General features: G+C 43.9%; 1 protein-coding gene across 3 annotated transcripts; it reads right to left on the reverse strand.

The window, feature by feature from the left end:
* Positions 1 to 1,386: 1,386 nt before the first annotated feature.
* Positions 1,387 to 21,710, reverse strand: LOC309380940 (membrane-spanning 4-domains subfamily A member 15-like). Of its 3 annotated transcripts, none has more exons than XM_081931196.1 (6): positions 21,329 to 21,702; positions 17,128 to 17,247; positions 7,787 to 7,843; positions 5,667 to 5,798; positions 4,073 to 4,186; positions 1,387 to 3,377 (listed from the first exon to the last, which is right to left on the reverse strand). In XM_081931196.1, exons 1-6 carry the CDS (start codon positions 21,416 to 21,418, stop codon positions 3,255 to 3,257), a joined length of 636 nt encoding a protein of 211 aa, XP_081787322.1. In that variant the 5' UTR covers positions 21,419 to 21,702; the 3' UTR covers positions 1,387 to 3,254. The 3 variants fall into 3 exon arrangements, with proteins under 3 accessions (XP_081787322.1, XP_081787323.1, XP_081787324.1); XM_081931197.1 differs by having other exon boundaries at positions 4,073 to 4,183; positions 21,329 to 21,700; XM_081931198.1 differs by lacking the exon at positions 17,128 to 17,247 and having other exon boundaries at positions 21,329 to 21,710.
* Positions 21,711 to 22,995: the final 1,285 nt, after the last annotated feature.

A 22,995-nucleotide genomic window follows, 5' to 3' on the forward strand; every position in this document is an offset into this window, starting at 1 on the left:
AAAACTGCATAAGTTGCGAGTTAACGGTATCCCAGAGACACCACCATCTCCAGTCACCCTCATTCCAAGCAAACCAAAACCAAAGTGTGCCCTGTCATCTGTGAAATCTCTCACCACTTGGAGATCAGGGTGCATGTGACAATATTAAGGTCCATCTCCTACAAGTTCTGGTTGCCCTTTTCCTGAAAAGTGGTTGACTCAGGCTAAAGGTACTTTGTTTCCACTCAAACCTTTTGGTCAGGTTAGATATTATATTCGGACATCCTCACCTGGTTTGCTAAATATACCACTCCATTCCACGTCCCAGACAGATTCCTAAAGCATTGTTCTCTCTCAGGGTCCAGAAAACTGTAAAACTGGGAGGGAAATTATCATCCATGCTGCATTTCATATGCTGTGTTGCCCTACATCAGGTTGTTATGTAATGTTGCCTCAGAAACTGCCTTGCTGCTTGCCTCATGCAAGTTCTGTGTGGGCTTATTCTGCTGAATTGTACAATGGCAGTTTCTTATTGCTTTAGCTTATTGGTTCAGTAGATATACATCTCTCTTTCTCTCTCTCGCTCTCTCTCTCTCTCTCTCTCTCTCTCTCTCTCTCTCTCACACACACACACACACACACACTTGCTGTGAGATTTTTTTTTTTAAATCAGCCTTGTTTCGTTATAGACAGGAGACAGAGTCGATGCAGTGCACAGTAAGACCAGCTAAAACTCTGTTGCCATATTAAGCAGCTAACCTACTATTACCTCAGATTAAGCTCTTTCAGTGCATTTTCTACAACCTTTTACTCTCCTCTGACTAGCTGCTTCAGGCAAGGTTTTACGTCAAATCAACACTTTCAGGATTCATCTACTTTACACTACAGTTCATACTCGTCCACTTTAAAACCAGTCATTGATATTATACACAGTGGAAAAGTAGTATGAGCACTCAGCATCACTGTGGGCAGGTGCAGAATAAATGCATGGGTAAAGTCTGAACATTGAATTTTAAAATGCAATGCTCACATACTGAGACCTGGGTTTGGGGGCGCATAGCCAAGAAGTTAGACGCTGAAGGCATATTTGAGTGTTTTATTACTATTACACTGAGTGTTTTGTTATATTACATTCTAATAGGTGTCTTGTAAGTATGGTGCTCTTTATCTTTGAATATTAATCCACTTTGAGCATTCACAGAAATAGATGATGACTATCTCGTGCCCGCCCCCTGTCCCCCAATTCATTGGAACTCCTTCTGTGAGGCAGCTATCAGGCTGTAATGAAGAGAGCAACAGGATGGTGAGTTAGTTCACCATTTTGCTCTGGGTGGAATAAGAGCAAGCATCTGCAGGAGGGTGAATCTTCTGTTAGGGACAACAACAAAAAGTCAAAAGACAGGCACATGTTGTTTCAGGTACATAATTTATTTTCATTTTAAAAAATCATACCCATGAAAAGCAAGATCAGACCTAGAAAGAGTGAATCAGCTGCAGACTCTAAAACCTAAAATTGTCTAGGACCATATAAACAGCTACAAGATTCAGACCTCGGTGAGGCCACTCAGTATTAGGTATCCCTGTTTCACAGACAGGCATTAAATAGTCAGTAGAAATTCCCCATGAAAACATGCTCTGAAGAAACATTAACCAAGATGCTCAGAAGCCAGCGGAATGGATTCCGGCCTAGCCATTCCCAGTTCCTTATAACAACAATACAAAATATCAAAAAACACTACTTGCTACTTACACAGTATGCAGTCGATAACCCGCCCCACCCTGAACAAAACCAGCAATCACCCAGCCCAGCACTCTTGGAGACCAAGAGCACGATCAACCGGGAATCTCTCTTTCTCAAGCCTTCTTGAAATGAATGGATGCTGCTCAAGAGCACTGCACATCTTCTCGTGCAGCTCCCATTCATTTCAATAGCGCCCAAGCAGGAGGATTTCATGGTCCACTGTGTTGCAATCCTCCATTCCATTAGGCACACTGAAGCTGCAGTCAGTTCAGTGGGACTCTAAGCACATCTAACAAGGTTCAGGGCTGCCACCTAAATGCCTCCATACTTGCTGCAGATCCTCTTGGGTCAAAAAGTTAATTTCTTTTAAACCAAAAGGTCTCACCCCCCTCCAATTTACCAATGTAGGAGCAGAGATTAGTCCCACTTGCGCCTCTTGTTCCTGGGCCTGCCTCAAGTGCCATGGCTGACCTTGAAGAGTGTGAGGAGATGCTAGAGGTCTACCTTGGAAATCAATCTGTGCGGAATGTTGCCAAAAGTTTTCTGACGTCCACTAACAACGGACATCATATCTTACCTCCAGGTATTAGATGGCAGTTTCCAGCTCCAGAATGACTAATGCTAGGGGAGGAGCCAATAATCCGGAATGTATACCGTGTCTGCTTTAAGCTCATCATACCTGCAAGCTATACAAAGAGAGTGTGAAGGATCCCTTTAGGAAACAAACTAGGAGAAAATTTCCCAGGAGTTGTTCTGTGGATAGTCTTAATGGATATGTATGTACACTTAACTGAAATAAATGCAGTAGTATGCAGCACTCAATAAAACTCAGCATTGTTGATGAAACTTCCAATGACCAATCAGCTTTCCAAATTGATTCCCATGAGCTGCTTTCTACAATGCACCCATGCTTTGGAGGTGCAGAGGGGGACAAATGTAGAGATTGGGGCCAAGGCAGTCCCATATGCTGGCTACATCTCAGGAGGCTCAACTTAGAGTCTTTAAGAACCAGCTGCAACCCTGAGCAGTGAGCCATCCAAATCAACACCACATACTGTTTTCTCTTATATTTTGCACCAGGGTCACCAATGGAGCCAGCCAGAGGCAGAAAAACGCACTAATGACTTGCCCGTGCTCCTACATGCTTCCCTTCCGCGTTCTTCTCTGGGTCTCCAGCTGTCCTGTGACCACCCCCAATACTACACGGTCTTCAAACACACTTTAACATGTTAATAATCCATGTGCCAAACTCATGGTGAGCTCCATAAACGGCCTATGCAAAAAAGAGGACTCCAAATGTTACCTCCGAGTCCAAGGCAGAGCATATCAAGCCACATGCTTCTTAGCCACAGTCTAAAGCTGAGACTGCACTGGAGAAAGAAGAGAGATGGTCCCTTTGGCCTCACTGGCCTGGCAGCTGGAATACTGGCAGTAATTGACGGAACTCTGTCATGCAGGAAAGGGCCAGCGTTGACACCTCAAAATAGGTGCAGCTGGTGTGATTTCTCCATACAGATTCCTCCTCTTGAGTCTTCTACACAGTCTCTACTTTTAAATCGTAACTTACATCATTGGAATTTGGCGGATGGGTTACTGATGATTCTACAGATGCGGCCTCAGTATCTGTCCTGATGGTGTTCGGTTCAATCAATATGGCCTAGAAAACAGAAGAAATTTAAACTTGATTTCATTAGCTGGTATTATCACATTTCTTATCCCTATCCAACCAAAGCTATATTCCTATCAGCTAAAATATGTACCCCAGGGACAGATGAATCTATTAATTTCAATTTTCATCAGTTTCTCATTTTTTTCGATTCTTAAATTCAGTTTTCCACATTTCTGCATCAGTTTGTTTTTGTTTTGTTTTTTTAAAAAAGTAATCATTAAAATTTCTCATAATTTTAGTGCAACGTTTTCCTAATATATGCATTTCATAATATAACACATTTTTGGAGTTGATTTTCACTAATAAATGCACTTTATGCATACTTCCCTGTAATGTAATGCATTTCTGAATTTTATTTTCATGAACATATGCATTTGTAAGCATGCTTTCCCCTAATGCATGCAGTTTTAGTGCTCATTACTTGGTTTGAGAACTGCATCACAAAATTTGGAGATGTGGATTTTGAAGGATATTATTTCAGAAAGTGCAAATTAAGGAGCTTTGCATTAAAACGTGAACCAATTCCCCCACTATCTGCCCAACCTAATTGGGTCATCTTCCTCACCCTAACGTATTGTGTATGCATTTACCTATGCAGCTGATTGAAGTGCAACTAAGACACTTGACACTCTGGTCCCCAAACACAGATGCAATTGCAGTTCTGGTGAGAATTATGCACTTACCTCATTGGAATCAGAACGGGTTGCCCGGCACCAAAAATATGCAGTGGCAGATGCGATGCAAAATTCCACAATGGTGAATGTCAGCAATACAATGGCAATCCTGTTGCCTGTCTTCTCCAAAAAGGAAAAAAACACAATGTTAGAAAGCTGATCACCAAACTGAACTTTATCCATTTATCTTCTCCCATGAACCTGCCTAGATTTGTACCTTTCCCCCCTCTCTATTCTGTGTGAATGCAGGAAGAAGTTATTTGAAGCTATCAACCAAATGTCAGTGAAGGCTTGTTTTTTTGCAGGTAATAAAATGTAAAGGAAGGAATTCAAGTTAGGGTATAAATCAGCTTTGATCTGGCTGTGGCATGGGTGTCTAGCTGTTAATAGGAAATGAGACTCTGGCTGTAATCCTCTGCATACTTGCCCAGGAGTAACCCTTATTGAACACAGTAGGACTTACTTCTGGGTAAACATGCATAAGATTATTATCAGGTTGCCTGTGTCCTTGGTCTGAATGATTTAGCTTGAGAAAACACCCACCACTGTACTTTCATGCCGGCTCTTTAAAGCTTTTTGGCTCTGTGTGTGTGTGTAAGTGAGACAGACAGAGAGAGAATGTGAGCTAGAAGGGGGATGGAGAGAGAGAGAGAGAGAGAGAGAGAGAGAGAGAGAGAGAGAGAGAGAGAGAGAGAGAGAGATGTTCCCTGCACAGTCTGGCTCCAGTCTCAGCTCTCAGCTGGAGACTTTCAAGATTCATGACTAATAAATAGCACCACAATGTCAGTCAACTTAGGTTCCCTCTTAAGCAGGACCTGGAATCAAGATCTGAAGCTGGTTAGCAAATGCTACTTAAGATCAGGGCCAGACCAAGACATTTTGCTGCCTGAGGTGAAGGACAAGATGGTGCCCTCCCACATCCCTCCAGCCCACTCACCTGGCAGTCGAATCTTACTTCAACACTGGTAATGGGACAATGCCTTTCATCACACCTGTGACTAGCAAGCAAATTCAAGGGGTGAAGAGAAGGCTGTGTTGCACAAACATCTCAAACAGCTCACCACCATTCCAAACCCATCAGTATCTGCTGCCTGAGGCAGCTGCCTCACTTTGACTAATGGCAGGGCCAGCTCAGATGGAATCCTGGTTGCTAGCATTTACCATAGTTCATTGTGCTGATGCACTACCTAACAGGCTAGCAGGGGGAAAGCGGCGGAATGAGATTTATGTTAGAGAGAGCTGGGTGAGGGAACATGTGGGCAGTTTTCCCATAGTGAATTTCACATTGTAATGCCAACACAGAAGTGGGGCAAGCATCACGACAATAATGTGGTTTCTGAGAGTATGGATGTGTGGGCTGTGCAACGGCTGCTCTTTGAGACTGTGCTACCCACATCTTGACCCTCACCTACCATTTGGGATCCTGACAGTCCCCATGCAGCTGGCATGCTGACTCTGTATGCTTGACAGCATTTGGAGGCACCTTAAGCACATTGTAAATGCCAGTCCATTTATATTAAAATATGCATGTACTAACCCCTCTGACACCCCTCCCCTCGTTAATCTCAAAAAGTTATGTTGTTGCTGAGGTAGGGAAACTTACCATAACCAGAGAATAGTGATGATTATCATCGTAATGAAATGGCCCATTTTTGCTCAAGTCTACTATAAAAGTCAATATTCCAAGTAATGCAAAGATGGCACTGATGATATTCATGGCTTGGGAGCCTTTTACCTGAAAGACATAAAACACTGAATGCAGGCTATTTGCGAGGAGGGATTCTGCTATTTAAAGTGGTAGCAAAGTGCAGGAGCTGCCATCCTCTTCTATAGTCTTTGCTTAGGAACTCCAGTCTCTCAATTCCAATGTCAAGTGAGTCTCATGATGTCAAGTGAGACTCATGATGTGAAACACCCAGAGAGTGGATCTGGCAGCCACGGAAGCTGCTTAGGCTGAAAGACACAAATGGCAGCTTTGGAGGGAGCTGAAGGCGGCATGATAGAGACATCACTGCCTGTGGTGTACACTCTTTTTTGTCTCGCTGTGATCTCTGCTCAAATAGGTTTTCTGAAACACTCCTCACCCTCCGTGCATCCCTGAAGAGAGACAATAGGGGTATATGAACGCCATCAGCAGCAAGGCCTCTGTTGTGTGCTATTGTCTGCCTCCAGCTCTGGATCACCCAAGAAGAATATATCAACTTTCCTCGGCTTGAAACTCTCACCCTCTCTGCAGCAGCTTCATCTGGGTTCCCGGAGATTCAAAACCTCACTACAAAGGCATTCTTCAAAGTTATTCCCATAAGACTAAGAACAACTTCAGATGCAGTCCCATCATCCTTTACATGCTTACTCAGATATAAGCTCAGCTGAATTCAGTGAGGGTGAGTCCTGTGGCATTGAATTTAAAGTGCAATCCTATGCATATTTACTTGGAGGTAAAGAGTGGGATTTACTCTTATATAAGTGGATATAGGACTGCAGCCCTAATCTAGTAGATCTAAGGGAACCAGCAGCCCTCCAGCTGTTACTGGACTCCAGTTCCCATCAGAACCAGCCAACATGGCCAGTGGTGATGGATAATGGGAGTTGTAGTCCAACAGCAGCTGGAAGGCCATTCTCAATTTTCCTCTCCTTACCTAAAGCTTTGTATTTACAGTAATTCACAGGGATAGACTGAAAGGGCCTTGGAAGGACATGCCAGAAAGCAGAACAGTGCTTCTTGCTCTTATAGGAAAAATGATATGGAGAAACTGTAAGGAAGATGACTAAATACTGGGCCACAGGAGGGCAGATTATCCTCCACACCCTCCTCCTCCAAGTGGTACAAGACTCTCTCTCTGTCCAATTTGTGGCTAGTCCATATGGAATATATGGCAACTCAAAAAGGAGTGCAATAATGCCACAAGAAATAGCCCCTGTCCTGCCCTGTCCCGCCATTTCATAAATATCTACCACAGTATCCTTTGCACATATTGCATAGCTCTTGCTAGCCCTACTCCCCATTATAAAACCAAGCTTCAGCAAGGCAGCTGCATCATCTACCCTCAGACCTGGGTAAATGCCCCTCTGTATTGTACTGAGCCTTTCAATGCTGCGCAAAACCCCTATATATAAAGCGGAAAATTCCCCTGCAATAGGACCACATATATTTCATGGAAGCCAGGTGTAGCAAACCTATGGCCCCCAATATGTCTTTGGAACTCTATATCCCATCAGCACCAGCCAACCTTGCTAATAGCCAGGCACGATGGGAGTTGTAGTTCAACAGTATCTGGAGGGCAACAAGTTCCACTTCCCTGATGCAATCTGATCAGGGCTGAAATCAGGCTTTGAATGGGACTTTCTTTAACCTCAGAATCTACTTTCACTTCAGATTATTCAGAATCAGAAAGTCTCCACTATTTCTTCATTGCATTTATATTCCATCTTTCCTCCAGGTAGCTCAAGTAGCACATATGGTTCTCTCCCCCACCCCTCCCACAACCTGTCCTCACAGCAACCCTATGAAGTAAGTGAGGCTGAGAAATAGTGATTGGCACAAATTCTCCTCCTGAGCAAGGATTTGAAACAGCATCTCCTCAGTTCTAGTCCAATGTTCTTAACCGCTACACCACAACACACTGTTGCTCAGTTGATCCCAGAAACCTGCCAAACCTTAGCTGTTCATCTGAGGTGAGCAGAGTTAGACTACAGTTAAAAGAACGGCTGACTTCAACTCACTGCACACTCTGTAGGGCTCTTCTCAGCACCAATTGAGAGGCATCCGGAGACAATGAACTGTTTGGGAGGAAGGAAACAAGTGTGTAATTGATAGTCATGTTAAAGGCAGTTACCCTTCCCACCATCACTGGACCCACCTTAGAAGGCTGTGATAGAAATGAAGAGGGAGATTGGTACCATCCTTGCTGGCTTTTTATTTATTTTTAAGGATGGTTTGTTCAAGGGAGAAAGCCTATTATAGCCTCTTAACCACATGTAGCAAGGTTGCCCCATCATCTGGCCAGGTCAGATTTCCCGCATGTAAAAGATCTCTACTGTCTGGGATAGCTGATCTGCTTACAACTCACTTAACATCCCCATCGTCTACTTCAATGTTCCATTCTGGGCCTCAAAACTAAGACTATTTCTGTACTTTCTCTTGGCAGGCACTTCATACCTCCAAAAGGAAGCTGGAGGCGCAAGATGAATGAGGCCTGACACCTCTGAGCCTAGGCAGACCCACCCCCCCAGAATGATGGTTGATCAAGTGATAGCTCAGGTGACTGGGGTGATGCGGAGCCATGCTATGGATTCTCTGCTTCGGAGCCACAGAAAGAGTGTAGTGCATTTGATGCCGTTGATTTTAGAGCTGAGATGAAACTTTTGGTTTTGTGAGTGTCAAAAATAAAACAAAATAAAGTCAAATAAAAAGAAAGAAAGAGAAAAAAGAAGTCTCCTATTTTTGCAGTTTTCAACACTTGTGAACATATCTGACATTGACTTTAGCCCTCTTCAAATGGTTTATATTTGAGTTAAGTGACCACAAAAAGGGGGAGCTGTGGGTACAAGCATACTAGACCACCCCTGTTGCCTAGCCTTCTGCAAATCGGGTGGTGGTGGTGGTGGTAAACGTATGAACCGAAGAGCCTGCTTTTTGGATCTGTTAGGATTCTATTTCACACACAGGAAGACTCCATGAGTACAGGAGGCCCCTCACTTTGTAGATTCAGCTTACAACTCATGGAAGTCGATGCGAACAGCATCAGCGGTGTGGAATTAGTGCCCTATGCACACCATCGTGAGTTTAGCTAACTCACATACGGAATATTCGAAGAGGGCTATTGTCTCAATGCTGAACTTCTCTGAGCCATTTCCCTTTTCATCTGTTGCCCTCACAGTCTTCTTTAGCCTCTTTTCCCCACACTGCTGCTTATTCCAACGGTAAACCATTTTATTTTGTCAATGGTTACACAAAGAAGGTGTGCAACTCTTATGCAATGATGTCAACGAAGCTTGAAAACAAGAGAACCCATTGATCACCTCAGACAAAGTGGCAGTGGCTGAGGACTGTGAGGGCAGAAAGTATCAAAACAATCTGATTACTCAGTGAGACAAGTATCCTTAGCAGTCCTTTGTCTGGCTGTGTTAATTTCAAGGTGAATGTTTGTCGGAGCCCTAATCAGGGCAGGAGTGAGGAACAAATGCATCTTGGGGAAGTGGTTTTGCAGAAACAACTTAAGGGTGATTTCATACATGAGGCTTAAATAATCTTTGAACCTCTCCATTGCTCAACCATGGCCAATTTTAATCAGGCTATGCCAGCACTTTCAGACTACTCCTAGGGTGCCATTGCATAGGCTGGCAATGTAGAAGCCTAGCATTTTAATTCTCCACAATGCCCCAGAGTAACATGATATCAGGGGCATGGCAGGCAATTTATCATGGGGGCTTGAAGCTGCCCATTGCCACCAGCAGGTAAGCCTGAAGCCAGGGGCACCCTGTAAGAGGAGGAGGGGCACCAGAAAGCCCTCTGCCAAGGGCCCCTTCAGATTTGGAGATGGCTCTGTTAGAAAGCAGAATCGAGGCTTTTACAATATAAGTGTGCATTCTGCGCACCTTAGGTTTCCCATTCGCATCCCATTGCAATCTAAAGCAAGGATCACTTTAAGCCTCACACACAAAAAGGTAAAAGACAACACAGAAGGACACTAATAAACAGCAAAGGAAAATTGAGCTATAGAATGAGACCACCCAAGGCAAGTAAGTTGTATGAAGTGGATGGAGAATGGAAGATGTGTGTGAACAGACTGCAAGATGAAAAACGAGATGTTGATGAAACTTCTCAGAAAAGACAGTCACAGGTTAACAGTAGGAGTGAACATTGGCAGTGCACCCCACCCTAACCTCACCCATTGCTAGGCAGCCATTTCCCCATGCACTTGCCCTAAAGTAAGGTCAGGGTGCACCCACTATTGTATGTATGATCTGCTATAGAAAGTAACTTGCAGAAGCGGCATTTTCAGACCACATTTCATGAACTGCATTTGTTTAGCACTCCACACTTTTTCCTTTTTTTTAAAAAAAAAGTGTAAACATGTGGGTTTCAATACAGAAGCAAAGACTTATCATCTAGCCAGAATTCTCATGCAATTTCTTCCCTTTCCATAGCCCTCGGTCCACCCCTATCCTGAACCTAGTCGCTGGTGTATTTTTAGTTTCCTTGTACAGTGGTACCTATGGTTATGTACTTAATTTGTTCCAGAGGTCCGTTCTTAACCTGAAACTGTTCTTAACCTGAAGCACCACTTTAGCTAATGGGACCTCCTGCTGCTGCCGCGCCACCACCATGTGATTTCTGTTCTCATCCTGAAGCAAAGTTCTTAACCCGAGGTACTATTTCTGGGTTAGCGGAGTCTGTAACCTGAAGCGTATGTAACCTGAAGCGTATGTAACCCAAGGTACCACTGTACTGCAAAGTTTGTGTCACTGCATCCATGCAACTTCTGCCAGACACCTTAGCAACCCATCTGCTCCTCAAATGGTTCTTTCCCAATTCTTCCTTGAAATGGCAGGAGTGCAATCTTGTGCAGTCTGCCATTAATAAGGAACAACAGCTTAGGCTCACAAATCCAGGAGGAGGAGGAGGCACATGTGTACAGGAGTATAGGGAGGGAGGGAGAAATTTGATTCAGTGTGCATTTAAAGCTGAACGTATCAAATTCATACGCTATCCTTCAAAATTCACACATCAGAATTTTACAATGCAGTTCTCCACCCCAAAAATGCTTCCAAGAACACATACATAAGGGATAAGAATGGAGGCATTCTTGAAAAAGAACATACAAAAATGCATTATATCGGAGTAGGGGGAATTGCTCGACAAAAATGTGCACATTATTCAAAATTGCATATAAAAATGTGTTTAATGGGAGAAATTGGCACTAAAACACTGTTGAATTTTCAAGAGGATTTTTAAAATTATTACTGCAAAAAGCAGACAAATGAGTTCAAAATTAGAAAAATGAGAAACTGAGAGGACCAAAATTGACAGATCCTTCCATCCCTATATGGGAAATTTGTACTGAAGCAATACAAGATAAAAATGAACCAGAGATGAACTTGTGGGGGGGGGAGAGAGATAAAATGCTGCTGTGGACACACCCCTGGAAATAAAAAGGAGTTGCTTTTTGACTGGGATAATAAGAGCTTAACTAAACATTACAGGGAATGCATTGTGGCAGACCAATATCTGCCCCCTTCATCTCCTTGATGATGTCACTGTGATTAATATTTCCCCACTCCACTTAACTGGCAGCTACAGAGGATGGGGAAATAAATGCTTGACAGCATGATGTCATTTCACATGTTGATCTGACATGTTTATTTGACATTACTGGTGACATGCATATGGCAAGGCAGGGCGAGTCATGTAAGCTGGCAGCAGCTATGTGCCCTATTAACATCTGATTAGGCCCTGAAAGTGGGAAATATATCAGAAGAGCAAAATTCTCTCTATATTTGAATACTGAATATTCAAAATATTGATTGAATTTCCCCAAACTTTGTCAAATGATTTGAAGCATAGAATTTATGCATGTTGAGGAAATAGCAGGAGAGTCCACAAAGATCTCAAAATGCATTTGCTATCCCTGATCCTAAACCGTTTTTTCCACCATGAATTAAGTCCAATGGGACTTCTTAACAAGTATGCTTAAGGCTGCACAATAAGCAAATGGTTAAGTAAGAATTCTTGCTGTCATTCCTCTTCCATTAGAGGGTGGCAAGCTGGTGGAGAGGAGGAAGATCCACAAAGAGGCAGGGCCACATGGCGGCACTTTTCTGGGGCGGTTGCACGGTGACATCGTAACAACCACCACAGAGAAGCCATACTGCACATCAGCTTGTACAGATGGTAACCCAACGTGGATCCTGATTAAATTATGTGCTTGCTGTCTGCATGCAGGTTAAAACTGGCACTAGCTAATCCTGTGCTTTCCTTCTTCAACACTCCTTCTCTCATGCAGCAAGAGAAGGTGTTGAAAAGCCACAGAGAACTCTTGTCTTTTAAAACACCTATCATGATGTTTAAGTGGGAATAGACAGGGCCAGAAGGCAGGCTTGAATCAGTGCTTGGAAGGAATGAACTAATTCAGAATAACTAATTCACTGAATTAAAAAAAATAATCTCTGAATTAAATCTGAAAGAAGCTGTTATAATTTCTGGGTGAACACGAATTAAGTTCCTTTTGCTGTGGAACTAACTCTGTTTGTGGCCAATGCATTGACCATTTTCACCTATTTGAAAAGTGATGCTCCTATTTAAGCTTAAAGAACACAATTGTTGGGGGTAATAAGTAAAGCAGTTATTGACATTACACAGTGCGTGCTTTCTTAGACTTTTTGAGTATGTTTTACATTTTAGCAGAGCAGCTTGTAAAACTCTGAAGGCTGGGGGGAAATGCCAAGGATGACGTGAACAAAATATGAATTGAAGGGATCATAGAATCATAGCACCATGGAGTTGCAAGGGACCTCAAGGGTCATCTATTCCAACCCCCTGAAATGCAGGAATCTCAGCTTGAACTGTACTTGATTCCTTTTGGGAGGGGTGCAATGCAACTAATTCCTTTTTAAAATGAACTTTCCAAGTACTGGCTAGGATTCACATTATTCACAGAGCACTACTGAAAACACCTTCCTGAGGGGCCGGCTCTACTATCAGGCAGGGTGGAGTCATTGCCTCAGGCAGTAGAACCCCTGAGCCCCTCAGCCATTGTTCACTGTTGGTGATCAGAGCTAAATTTGCCGCAGGCATGTCAATATACCCCCTGAACTAGCCTGCTGCCCTCAGGTGCACTGAAGGATGCTATCACATCGACAGCATTGAAGTAAGGTTCAACTGCCAATCTAGTCAGCATCAGTACATAGAATGGGTAGAGACGTCATCTTATGTTCTGTCTCAGACAGGGAAAAGTTTGGGGCTGGCCCTGCCTTCCCCAGCATCAATGTCTGCATACCCGTGAAGCGGGTTTGGTTTTCTTTGGGTTTTTTTAAGCAGAAGGGTCTTCCCATCTAACTGCTGATGTTCTGCCATATCACTCTGAAGATGGCAGCTCTGCTCAGTCAGTGAACTGCACCCTTCAACCCAACAAGATCAGGTGAACAGAGAATCCAGAAAGATTCCATCTGGACAGTTTTGGCACTAGGTGGCACTGGATTTAGTTGTGGCTGGGTGAAGTCTGCAGTTGCTGCTCTGGTCTTGCTGGAGAGAGACAGGAAAGCTCTTGTCTAGCTCACTGGACTCTGTCTCCTCTAAGCCAGTGATTCGTAAACAGCCTCCTCACTTGCCTGCTCCATTCCTCCTAGCAATAGCCTTTTAGTTGGACCCAGTGCCAGCATTAGCAACTGCTTGCATGCTGAGTAAAGGTGGCCAGGAGTCAGAGAAGGAGGTGCGGGGAGAAGGTCTCCCTCCACCGAGGTGAAAGGGTCAGAGGAGGTGTTGAAGAAAATTTAAAAGGGATATACAAGGCAATCCTTGTTATATAAACCGGGAATAAAAAGGGAATGCATAGGAGAAAGAAACTGTTCTGGGAATGAGAAGTGGCTGTAAAAGGACCAGGAAAATGGGTGACAGAAACTGGAAATTGTGGGATATGGTACTAGTGTGAAAGGAGAATGGGAGAAGAAATTACAGGAGATTTTTTTTAAAAAAAACCACATTGAGAGGTATGTGGGGATGGGGAGAGAGAAATATAAAAGAAAAACCCTTCTTAATGGATCAGAGAGGCTGTCACAAATAGCTCTAGAGCAAAGGTCTATACTTGAGGAAAGCTTAGGTACGGAACCCTTGCCATTAGGAAAATGCTGGAGCAAAGAATTTAGGAATGTCCAAAGATGGATCAGATATTAGTAGGAAATGATGTCAGTAATTGCCAGCTGATTATGCCATTTGCCACCTGATCCTCCATTTGCCACCATTTTGTGACTGTTGGGGCTCAGTAATATGAGCCCTGAGAGCAGAAAAGGTGAGAACCTCTTGCTGTAGGTCTTCTATGACATGAAACTATGGTTCTGGACGGGCTCCTTAATGCTAGTTGGAAGGCCTGCACAGGTCTAATGAACATTTAGCCTGTCAATGGACCTTTTAAAAATACTTCGATTATCCAGATACAAAGATTGCTTTTTTATGCTTCCCAAGTCTTAGGGTCACTCCTTCAAAAAGAATGAATTCACTATCTAATACTGAAGTTATTTTGGTTGCCTCAGGAGATGGAAAATAGGTGGCAAATGTACAGACATTCACTGGGATTTTTTATGTTATCACAATTCCAAACATACCACAACAACTAAATCACTTTGGTTTGGTTTTTCAAGGTTTATGTATGTGAAATACTTGCTAATCTTATACAAAGCTTTGGAGGTGACATTTTGTCATAAGATAACCAGAAGCTTGATTCTGCCATTGACAGAAAGAGATTTTTTTTATATAAAAAAACTTAGGGTTGAAGGCACATTTTATCCTTTCTGTAAAAAAAGGAACTAGTTGTGAGACTTGGAAACATTTTATAAGACTGTGTTTTCACTTTATTTCAGTTACTGAAAAACTGAAATTACTGTTGTTTTTTCAGCATGAACTGCAACAATTAAGTTTAATAGGCTATACCGTTCTGCAGTCTTACATTCCCAAAGCCCTTTTACATCTTCCATGTTGTTGGAAGAGAGGACTAAGAGTTGATGTTGCCGTCACTTATTGTGGACAGGCACTACATTATCGAAGATAATGTAGCCACCCTTTTCTACAACAATCATAGCTGTTAAATGGTAATTTAGACTGCTGCAGTGGAAATTATACCTGCCTATCACCTGGTGATTGATTCTATGCTCCAGGCCCCAACCCCTGAAATCTCGCACCACTTGGAGATTGAGGTGGCATGTAACAATATCCTTAAAAAAATACCCTCAGATTAAGGCCAAACCCCAAATAAGACTAATGTGGCTCTCAGACCTGAACCCTTGAACCTATTTACAGAAGGTGCTTGTAATTTCCAGTCTTTCGGACTGGGACATAAGGAATGAGGGCAGGGTGTCCCTCTCTCTAAGGCTGCCACCCACAGTAGCTTATACTGTATAAGATTTGACAGAACTGCTACATATCTTCTTTTGAGTAGTTCAATGTTCATAATTTCAAATTACAGTGGTACCTCTGGTTAAGAATTTAATTTGTTCCGGAGGTACATTCTTAACCTGAAACTGTTCTTAACCTGAGGTACCACTTTAGCTAATGGGGCTTCCCACTGCCGTGCGAATTCTGTTCTCATCCTGAGGTAAAGTTCTTAACCTGAGGTACTACTTCCGGGTTAGCAGAGTCTGTAACCTGAAGCATCTGTAACCCGAAGCGTTTATAACCTGAGGTACCACTGTATGACTCAGGAAAACTACACATTTTATACAACAGTGTGTAAAGAAGCCCTGCTCAGTGTTTGTTTGCTTGTTTGTTTGTTTTAATGAAAAGTTGCCTCAGGAGGCTGTGATTTTGAGGGGAGTAGCAAAGGTGGTGTTATGCTTAACTCTTCCTTTGCTGGCTAATTTTCTGTTGCAACATTGCTCCTTCCAAAGCTGCTTTCTCCCTATTCCCCCAGGGAAGAAAAATCCCATTTTGATGTTTGGAAACAAGGGTAGGGCATCCTGTTTCGCTGTTTGAGAAGAAATGGGGAAGGCCACCCTGCATATCTTACCTAGGTTGTGCAGTGGCAGTGTGAAGCAGCAGCAGCAACAGTAGGTTCAAGCAAGACCTCTCAAGATTTTGCCAAAATCTTGCAAGATCTTGTTGGAAATCAGTGCTGAGTCCAGCACCACTTCTTCACCTGTAGTGGAGGCAGCAGGGCAGGTTCAGAAGGCACTACCTTGAACCCTTCCACCACCTGAAGCAGCTTCTTCTCTTTGCCTAATGGTAGCCTTGCTGGAAACCTGTGAGGGCAGGTGATTTTGTACACACACACACTGCTTAGCATCCATTTCCTACTGCCACTTCCCAGCTTGAAATTTAAGCCTTCCAAGAGTGCTTTTCATTTCATTTTAGTCAGAAATTAATTAAACCCATGTTCATATAGCGGGTAGTTTGCACCTGCATTTCTGTGTAATTCTGCATGGAGACCCAAATAAGACATCTTTGGGTGACAAGATGTAAAACAGACTTTTCAGCAGAAAGGGCATTGTGTCTTGGGAGTTTTTGACATGTTTATTTAAGTTTTGCACAGATTTTGTGTGAAGGGAGGGGGGAACCACACACATTCTAGATAGTGTCAAATTTCTCTAACATGAAATTTCCCAGAAGCAAAATACTAAATTTATCCCCAGGAATTTAGTCCAAGGATTTCAGCACAACACAAACTTTACATATACAATCATTTATGCCTTTGCTCTCTAGAATGAGAAAGAGAGCATCTGAAATGGTTTGATTTTCATTTTTGATTTTAAAAATGTAAATTGGCATCTCCTCAAAATGAAAACGTTTTCATTTTTAGTTGCACTATGCTAACAATACATTATAACGAAAAGAAAAGAATTCTGAACACTTCAAAACAAAACTGAAGAGGGTGGGAGGGAGGGAGGCAAGGAAGTCCAAATTTATAACATATTTTTTGAACATAAAGGACATTTTTAGGCAAAACACTTAATGAGTTTCAAAATGGATTACACACTTTTGAAAGATGAAAAACATCACCTCTGTTGTCATTATAAACCAAGAGAGCATCTGATGGCTTCACTCCGCAGCATTGCCTGAAATCTCCATTAGGGCTGCAATCCTACACCCACTTACCTGGGAGTAAGCTCCACTGAACTCAATGGAATTTACTTCCGAGTAGACAAGACTAGGATTGCACTGCAAATCACTCTAGTCCGGGAGTTTTCTGATGGCTCTGCAAACTTTTCCTTCAACAGCTGGTGCCCCTTCCAGGCTGTTACTATCTCTTTCTCACACTTGGCATGCCAACTCTCTTTCCACTCTTTCCTTCCTCGCTCTTCCACCTCACTCCCCATCTTCCCAGGGGGGCATGTCCAGTCCCATGTGCGATACTCACGGATGCTCCTCCCAAGAAGGGGATCTCTCCAGACACAAAGTATGAGGTATATACACTGGTCAAGGTGCTGAGAATGATCCCAAAGCTAATGTGTATGAAGCCAGTCATGATCTGGATGGTCTGTGGGAACAATCAGGGGAATAATACTCGGCACTTGATGGACTAAATTAACATTCACACACACACACCCCTTAACGATTACACCGACTTCGAAGGACTGGCGCCAGAGAATCTTCTGAGTTGATCTTTTTAATGGTAAGATCACTATTCCTTACGTTCTAGGGCATCTTTCTGCTGAGAAAGTGCTTCCCAATTTTCATCTATTTCATTTGACTTTGTATATCAGGAGATCTTTATGTTCTAAGCCCTGTTCCTGACTGTTCACCAGTATAGTTAATGTCATCTGGTAACTAAATGGAAGCTGACATTTACAAAAGCTGCTCTAATTAACACTTCCGTATTGTTCAGATGTTGGCAGAGGAGGAGGACATCCCACTAAAATCTACTCCAAGCCAGGCTGAACTGATCCAGGTGCACCTATGAGCAAGTAAGAGAAAGTGAGATTTGGAGAAAGGGGTTCGTGGCCACAGCAAATCCTGCTGGATGATTGTTTGGATTGTTCCTAGGACTCCCAGCAGGCGATGAATCCTGGTCTTTTGGTTAACTCAGAATCAGACAGATTATGGGAGATAACAGAGGATGTATGCAGAATGTATTCAAATAAGCTGGATTCAGGTCACCAGCCATTTATGATAGGGCCACATCTATCTATCTATCTGCAAACACCCTGGTTTTACCACTTGCCTGGCACAGCAAAAATGGGAGGTGGGAGATACGTAGCAGGCTGAAATTTATGACTGATGGGCTGTGTTTAGCTGGGTCATAAATTACACAAGGCTATTCTAAACGAGGCAGTGGAGAATATCAACTGAAATGTGTTCTTCTGCCCTGGCCTGTACCCAGGGGACCATGTTTCTCTGGTTTGCCACTGCTCTGGATTTTGTGAGGCATGTGTAAAAGAACTCGGTTAAATCCAGTTTTCAACTCAAATTGCTGTTGGTTGTACAAATATTAACAATTTGGGCAAGAATAAACTGCCACCATGTTACAGCAAAAGAAAATGCAGCAATATTGTAACATAAGCCTCTTGCATTTTGGTCAGCTGGGTAGACACTGATCAGGGCTCATAATATGTGGAAGATGCTTCAATTTGGAGCCTGTTTAAAGGCAGAAGAAGCAAAAAGGATTCTTAAGGACCACCAAGCTTGTGCGTGCCTGCCTGCGTGCCTGCCTGCCTGCCTTCTGGGATCTAGTCTGTTTTAGGGCCATTCTTCTGTCCTTCATTGGCTAACAAGCAGCTGAGGGAAAAGGGCCAGGAAATCTTAGACAGCTGCAAGGAGGAAAAGGAGATAGCAGCCGTCAGAAGATAATTGACAACATTACATGTTGGGGCTGAGTTAGTCAAAGTGGTTCCCTCTAGATGTCCATGGATTACAATTGCCATCAGCCCTAGCCAGCTGTGACCAATAATCAGGGATGATAGGAATCGTAGTCCACAATATATGGAGGGAACCACTTTGGCTACCTTTGGGAAAGGTGCACATGAGAATAGTGTTTGTAGGGGTGGAGAGACAATATTTCTTCTGCTAGGTATCCTCACAGTAACAAGTAAGAAACAACAGCACTGTGAGCATAAGCAAAGGCGCCACTAGGTGACAAGTCTAACACCTTCAGAGTCGCTAAATCACTTTTTCAAAGTTAAAGGACACTGTTGAACTACACTGATACATCAGGCAGGTGTCTGTGAAATTACAGGCCATGCCACATCTTCACTGCTGGTGAATTAGGTCCCACTTGGTGGAGCATCAGTTTCACTGGCTCAAAACCAAGTAGAAATTGCCATCCACAGGAGATTACCACTTGCATCTACTCCACACACAGTAGAATTGACTGGGACAACCCCTGACCAAGGTTTCTGAATTTGCTTTACAAATAACCTCATTTTTTCTTTTTTAATATCTGTCTGTCTGTCTGTCTGTCCGTCTGTCAGCTGGGGGAAATTGTGTGCCTCTCATTTTTATCTGAACATAATCTTCATCTCAGTGCATTTGTGCTTCCATGCAATTGTGAGGCTCGGTAAGAGAGAACAAGGCACACCGTATGAATTGCATTTGTGCCAACAGATGGGCAGGAAGAGTAGGGCTGCAATCGCATGCCCACTTTCCTGGGAATAAGCCCCATTGAATGCAGTGGGACTTACTTCTTAGTAGGCATGTGTAGGATTGCACTGTAAATGTAGTTCTTTTCAGCATGATGCAGCCTAGCACAGCAGTGTGCTGACATCAGTTCCTCTGACAAGAGGCTATTTTTGTGGTGACCCAAAGCACTCTTCTAGCATATCTGTTGCCTCACAAGCCCACACGCTCTGGTTGGGAGCTGGGCTGTGTTCATAAAGGGAGTCGGTGTTGCTGGTCTGGGAAATCCCAGCACAGCAGCATACCTATTTTTAGAAGGTAGGGAAAAGTCTGTTTCCATGCTTTCATAATTCACTGTAGCACTAATGCATCGAATCAGCCATGAGATTTCCCTTTGTAAATGTGCTGGACTCTCACTTATTCTGAACCTGCGCAGGACCAGTACACGTGAGTGTGTAGTAGACACAGCAGTTACTTTCTATGCAGATTCCAACTGATATGGCTGTGTGCTTAAGCTATAGTCTTAAAGGCAGCCCCATGCATTTTGTCTTCTTTCACGTGCAAAAAGAGAGTGGCATGGAATCTGGGCTGTATAAAGACATTGTACTGAGCAGGTCCACTCAGTAATGTGGCCCTAAAGCCTTCTCTTTTCCCAAAGCGTTGCCCTATGTCTTGCTATCTTCCATCAGTCTGTAAAGAGGCAGGAAAGGAAAGAGGGGAGAAGGCTGCTGGGGGGAGGGTGTACTGCTGCTCCTTATTATTTGCAAACCATTGCAAGAGTGTTCTGACTCTGCTCTTAACATTCAGAACAAGGCAAGGCTGAAAAACTCACTCTGCCTCTAGGATCAGTGCCAGGGCTTGTTTTGAGTCACCACTCACCAAGACTCAGCCATGGAACCCATTTTAAAAGCTAGTTCTGAGCTCTGGCAGGAGTATGTGGATTAATAGTGAGGAGAAGGCCTCTGGGCATGTGCAAAGTATTCACACCTACACTCACACCGTATCTGAAATTAGTGTTCAGGGCCCCAGGTCAGGTTTGTAAACAGTTCAATTTCCCCCATCAGACTGATGCAAGGATAGACACCTGTGCCTCCACTTCCCCGATGTTGATGGACGCCAGCTGCCAGCTGACCCATCAAGGATGAAAGGAGCTGTTGTCTAACAAGATCTGTAGGACCACAGGTTCCCCACCCATGGTCGATCTAGTCCAGTATTCTGTTTCTAATTGCAGTCAGCCCATTGGGTCTCGAAAACTCAGAAGCAGGGCATAAAAGCAACGGCCCTCCCTTGTCTGTCCCCAACACCAGGCATTATGGGGTATACTGCCTTTGAACATGAAGGCTCCATTTAGTTGTTGTAGCTAACAGTGATGGACACAGCAATTCTCTCTCGCAAATAGTGGTGCCAGGATTTGATCATGTTCCACTGCCTATTTCTGCCTTTTGTGCTGTGTTGCTAGAGCTATGTTGCTCACTTCCTTCCTGTACCGAGGCACGAATGCTCATCTGTCCCCTCGCCTAAAATTGATGCTGAAGTCTGCAACCCCGTAGCACACACCAGGGCACCGGGCATTTTAGAGGTAGCGACCAGCAGGATCTTTTCCCACTCTCCTTTCTGGCTGCAGATTACTGCTCCTTGGGAATATTTAGCATATGAATACACACACATACACAAAACCACGTCCTGAGAACGTGCTTCTCTCAAAAAGCTAGTCCCTTTCATCTGAGAGACATAATAAATTCCCAGGTTCGTTTTAGGGACCATAATGATTAGCCATCCTGATGTTTCTCCACCATCCCCCGTCCTGCTTCTCTCTCTTTCTCTCACACATGCTTAATTCAGAAACAGGAGTGATCTAGAATACCACTGCCCCCTAAGTTAGGAGATCGGCTGCCATTTCAGGGGAATCCACCCCAGTCCTCTCCATCCTCCTCCTCCTCCTCCTCCCCCAATATCCCAGCTCACCTCCCTCCCCCAAGTGCCTCCCCCACCGTTCTGTCACTCACCCCCAGCACTCGATTCTTCCCTTTGGGAATGGTTTCCACTGTGTACATCACAGTCCTTCTCCCCAGCCGGAAGGTCCCCATTCCCTGCATGGGAACTAGCTGGCGCGTTTGCTCCCAAGCCTACTCGGTCCCTAGCAACTGAACACTCAGCTGCATCAGCCCCACGCAGGCTGAGCATGGATGGCAGCTCGCTTGGCCCGGTTGCGCTCAGCTCCAGCACTCTCTCTTCGAGGGAGAGGAGAAAGAGTGGTCTTATTGGCTTCTGTCAGTGGTGATGTCACACACAGTCGGATATGCTGCAGAAAAGACAGAACGGGGTGGTGGTGGGGGATTCATTCCCTCTTCCTGTGCTGCTGCTGCTGCTCATAGGTAAATCCTGCTTCTGCCAGAACTGCTTCCTCAGCAAGCACAAAGGCAAAACCAGGGGGGTGGGTGGGTGGGTGTTTTGCATGATACTACCAAATTCCAGGGGAAATACATGCTTAGTCTGGAGAGGCGACATTGATGAAAATCCCTGTGACAGGAGTTTGCTGCAAACAGAGATGGAAAACTGGGAACATGAGGTACCAAGGAATTGGTCAGAAGACCCTCCTGCACCAAAGGAAAAGATTCTTGGATCTTCTCCATGGCAATGCAAAATCTACCTTGAAATATCGCTTTTGTTTTATTCATTTGCCACATTACATTTATATAATGCTTTTTCTCCCAGAAACTTAAGGCAATGTACATTGTCTTCCTCACCCCAGTTTTATCCTCACAAAACTCTTGTGTGGTCGGTTAAGCTGTGAGGTGGCGACTGGTCCAAATTCATCCACTGAACTTCATGGCTGTTGAGTGTTTTGAACCTAGATCTCTGTAATCCTTGCGTTGCGACACTAGACCGCCCTGGTGCATCTCATCTAAATATGAGATAGATGGCGCAATCTTATAAACGCCTACCCAAAAGTAAGTCCTGCTGATTTCAGTGGGACTTGGTTCCAAGTAAGTGTGCTTAGGATTACAGCCTGAGTTGTCTCTTTCAAAGTCATTGTAGCTTCCGACTCGGTCCTGCCACAAAGACAAGTTTGTGTCTTTCTTTGTGTTGCCAAAAGAGATCTGCAGAGCATCTCATTTCTGCTTGTGGCATCCTGTAGCCTGTATTCCATTTGCTGAGGTTGTGTGGATCTAATCAGCCTTTGGGTGGTGCAGGGAGTTCCAAGAATTATATTTCATTCTAAAGCCAACCAGGGATCCCCCTTTCCCCCTAGCAATGTGCCAGAGGTATTAACTTGGGGTAAGTAGATACAACCCCTCCACCTGATTAGGACAGGTTAAGGCATTAATTTGGAAATAATCAAGTAAACATTCAAAGTTAATCAATTTTAATTTCAGATTGTTTATTTCCAAACCAAAGCCCTGCTGTACTACCAGTGGTCCTGCTGGAGCTTGATGAGGCCTAGCAGCAGCTCCTCCACCAAACCAGGGTGCAAGCCCTTCCTACTACTGCCATTCCCATAATCTTTCAAGTTGAGGGGCCAGTGGGGAGGCCTGAAAGCAACCATAAGGCACTTTGCATCAGCCTAGACTATGGAGGCACCTGGGCCCAGTACAAAATGGATCTGGAATATGTACCGCTAAGATTCAGTGTCTAACACACCCTCCAGATTATGGACTCCACATGCTGGATT

The sequence above is a fragment of the Podarcis melisellensis genome (genome assembly GCF_964234715.1).
Source record: "Podarcis melisellensis genome assembly, chromosome: 1".
Lineage (NCBI taxonomy): Eukaryota > Metazoa > Chordata > Lepidosauria > Squamata > Lacertidae > Podarcis > Podarcis melisellensis.

Coding starts and splice junctions, on each gene's coding strand:
- LOC309380940 (XM_081931196.1), bottom strand. CDS start 21,418: ATGCAGGGAATGGGGACCTTCCGGCTGGGGAGAAGGACTGTGATGTAC. Junction 17,248..21,328: donor GGAAGAATCGAGTGCTGGGG/GTGAGTGACAGA, acceptor TTGTTCCCACAG/ACCATCCAGATCATGACTGG. Junction 5,799..7,786: donor AGAGCCCTACAGAGTGTGCA/GTGAGTTGAAGT, acceptor TATGTCTTTCAG/GTAAAAGGCTCCCAAGCCAT.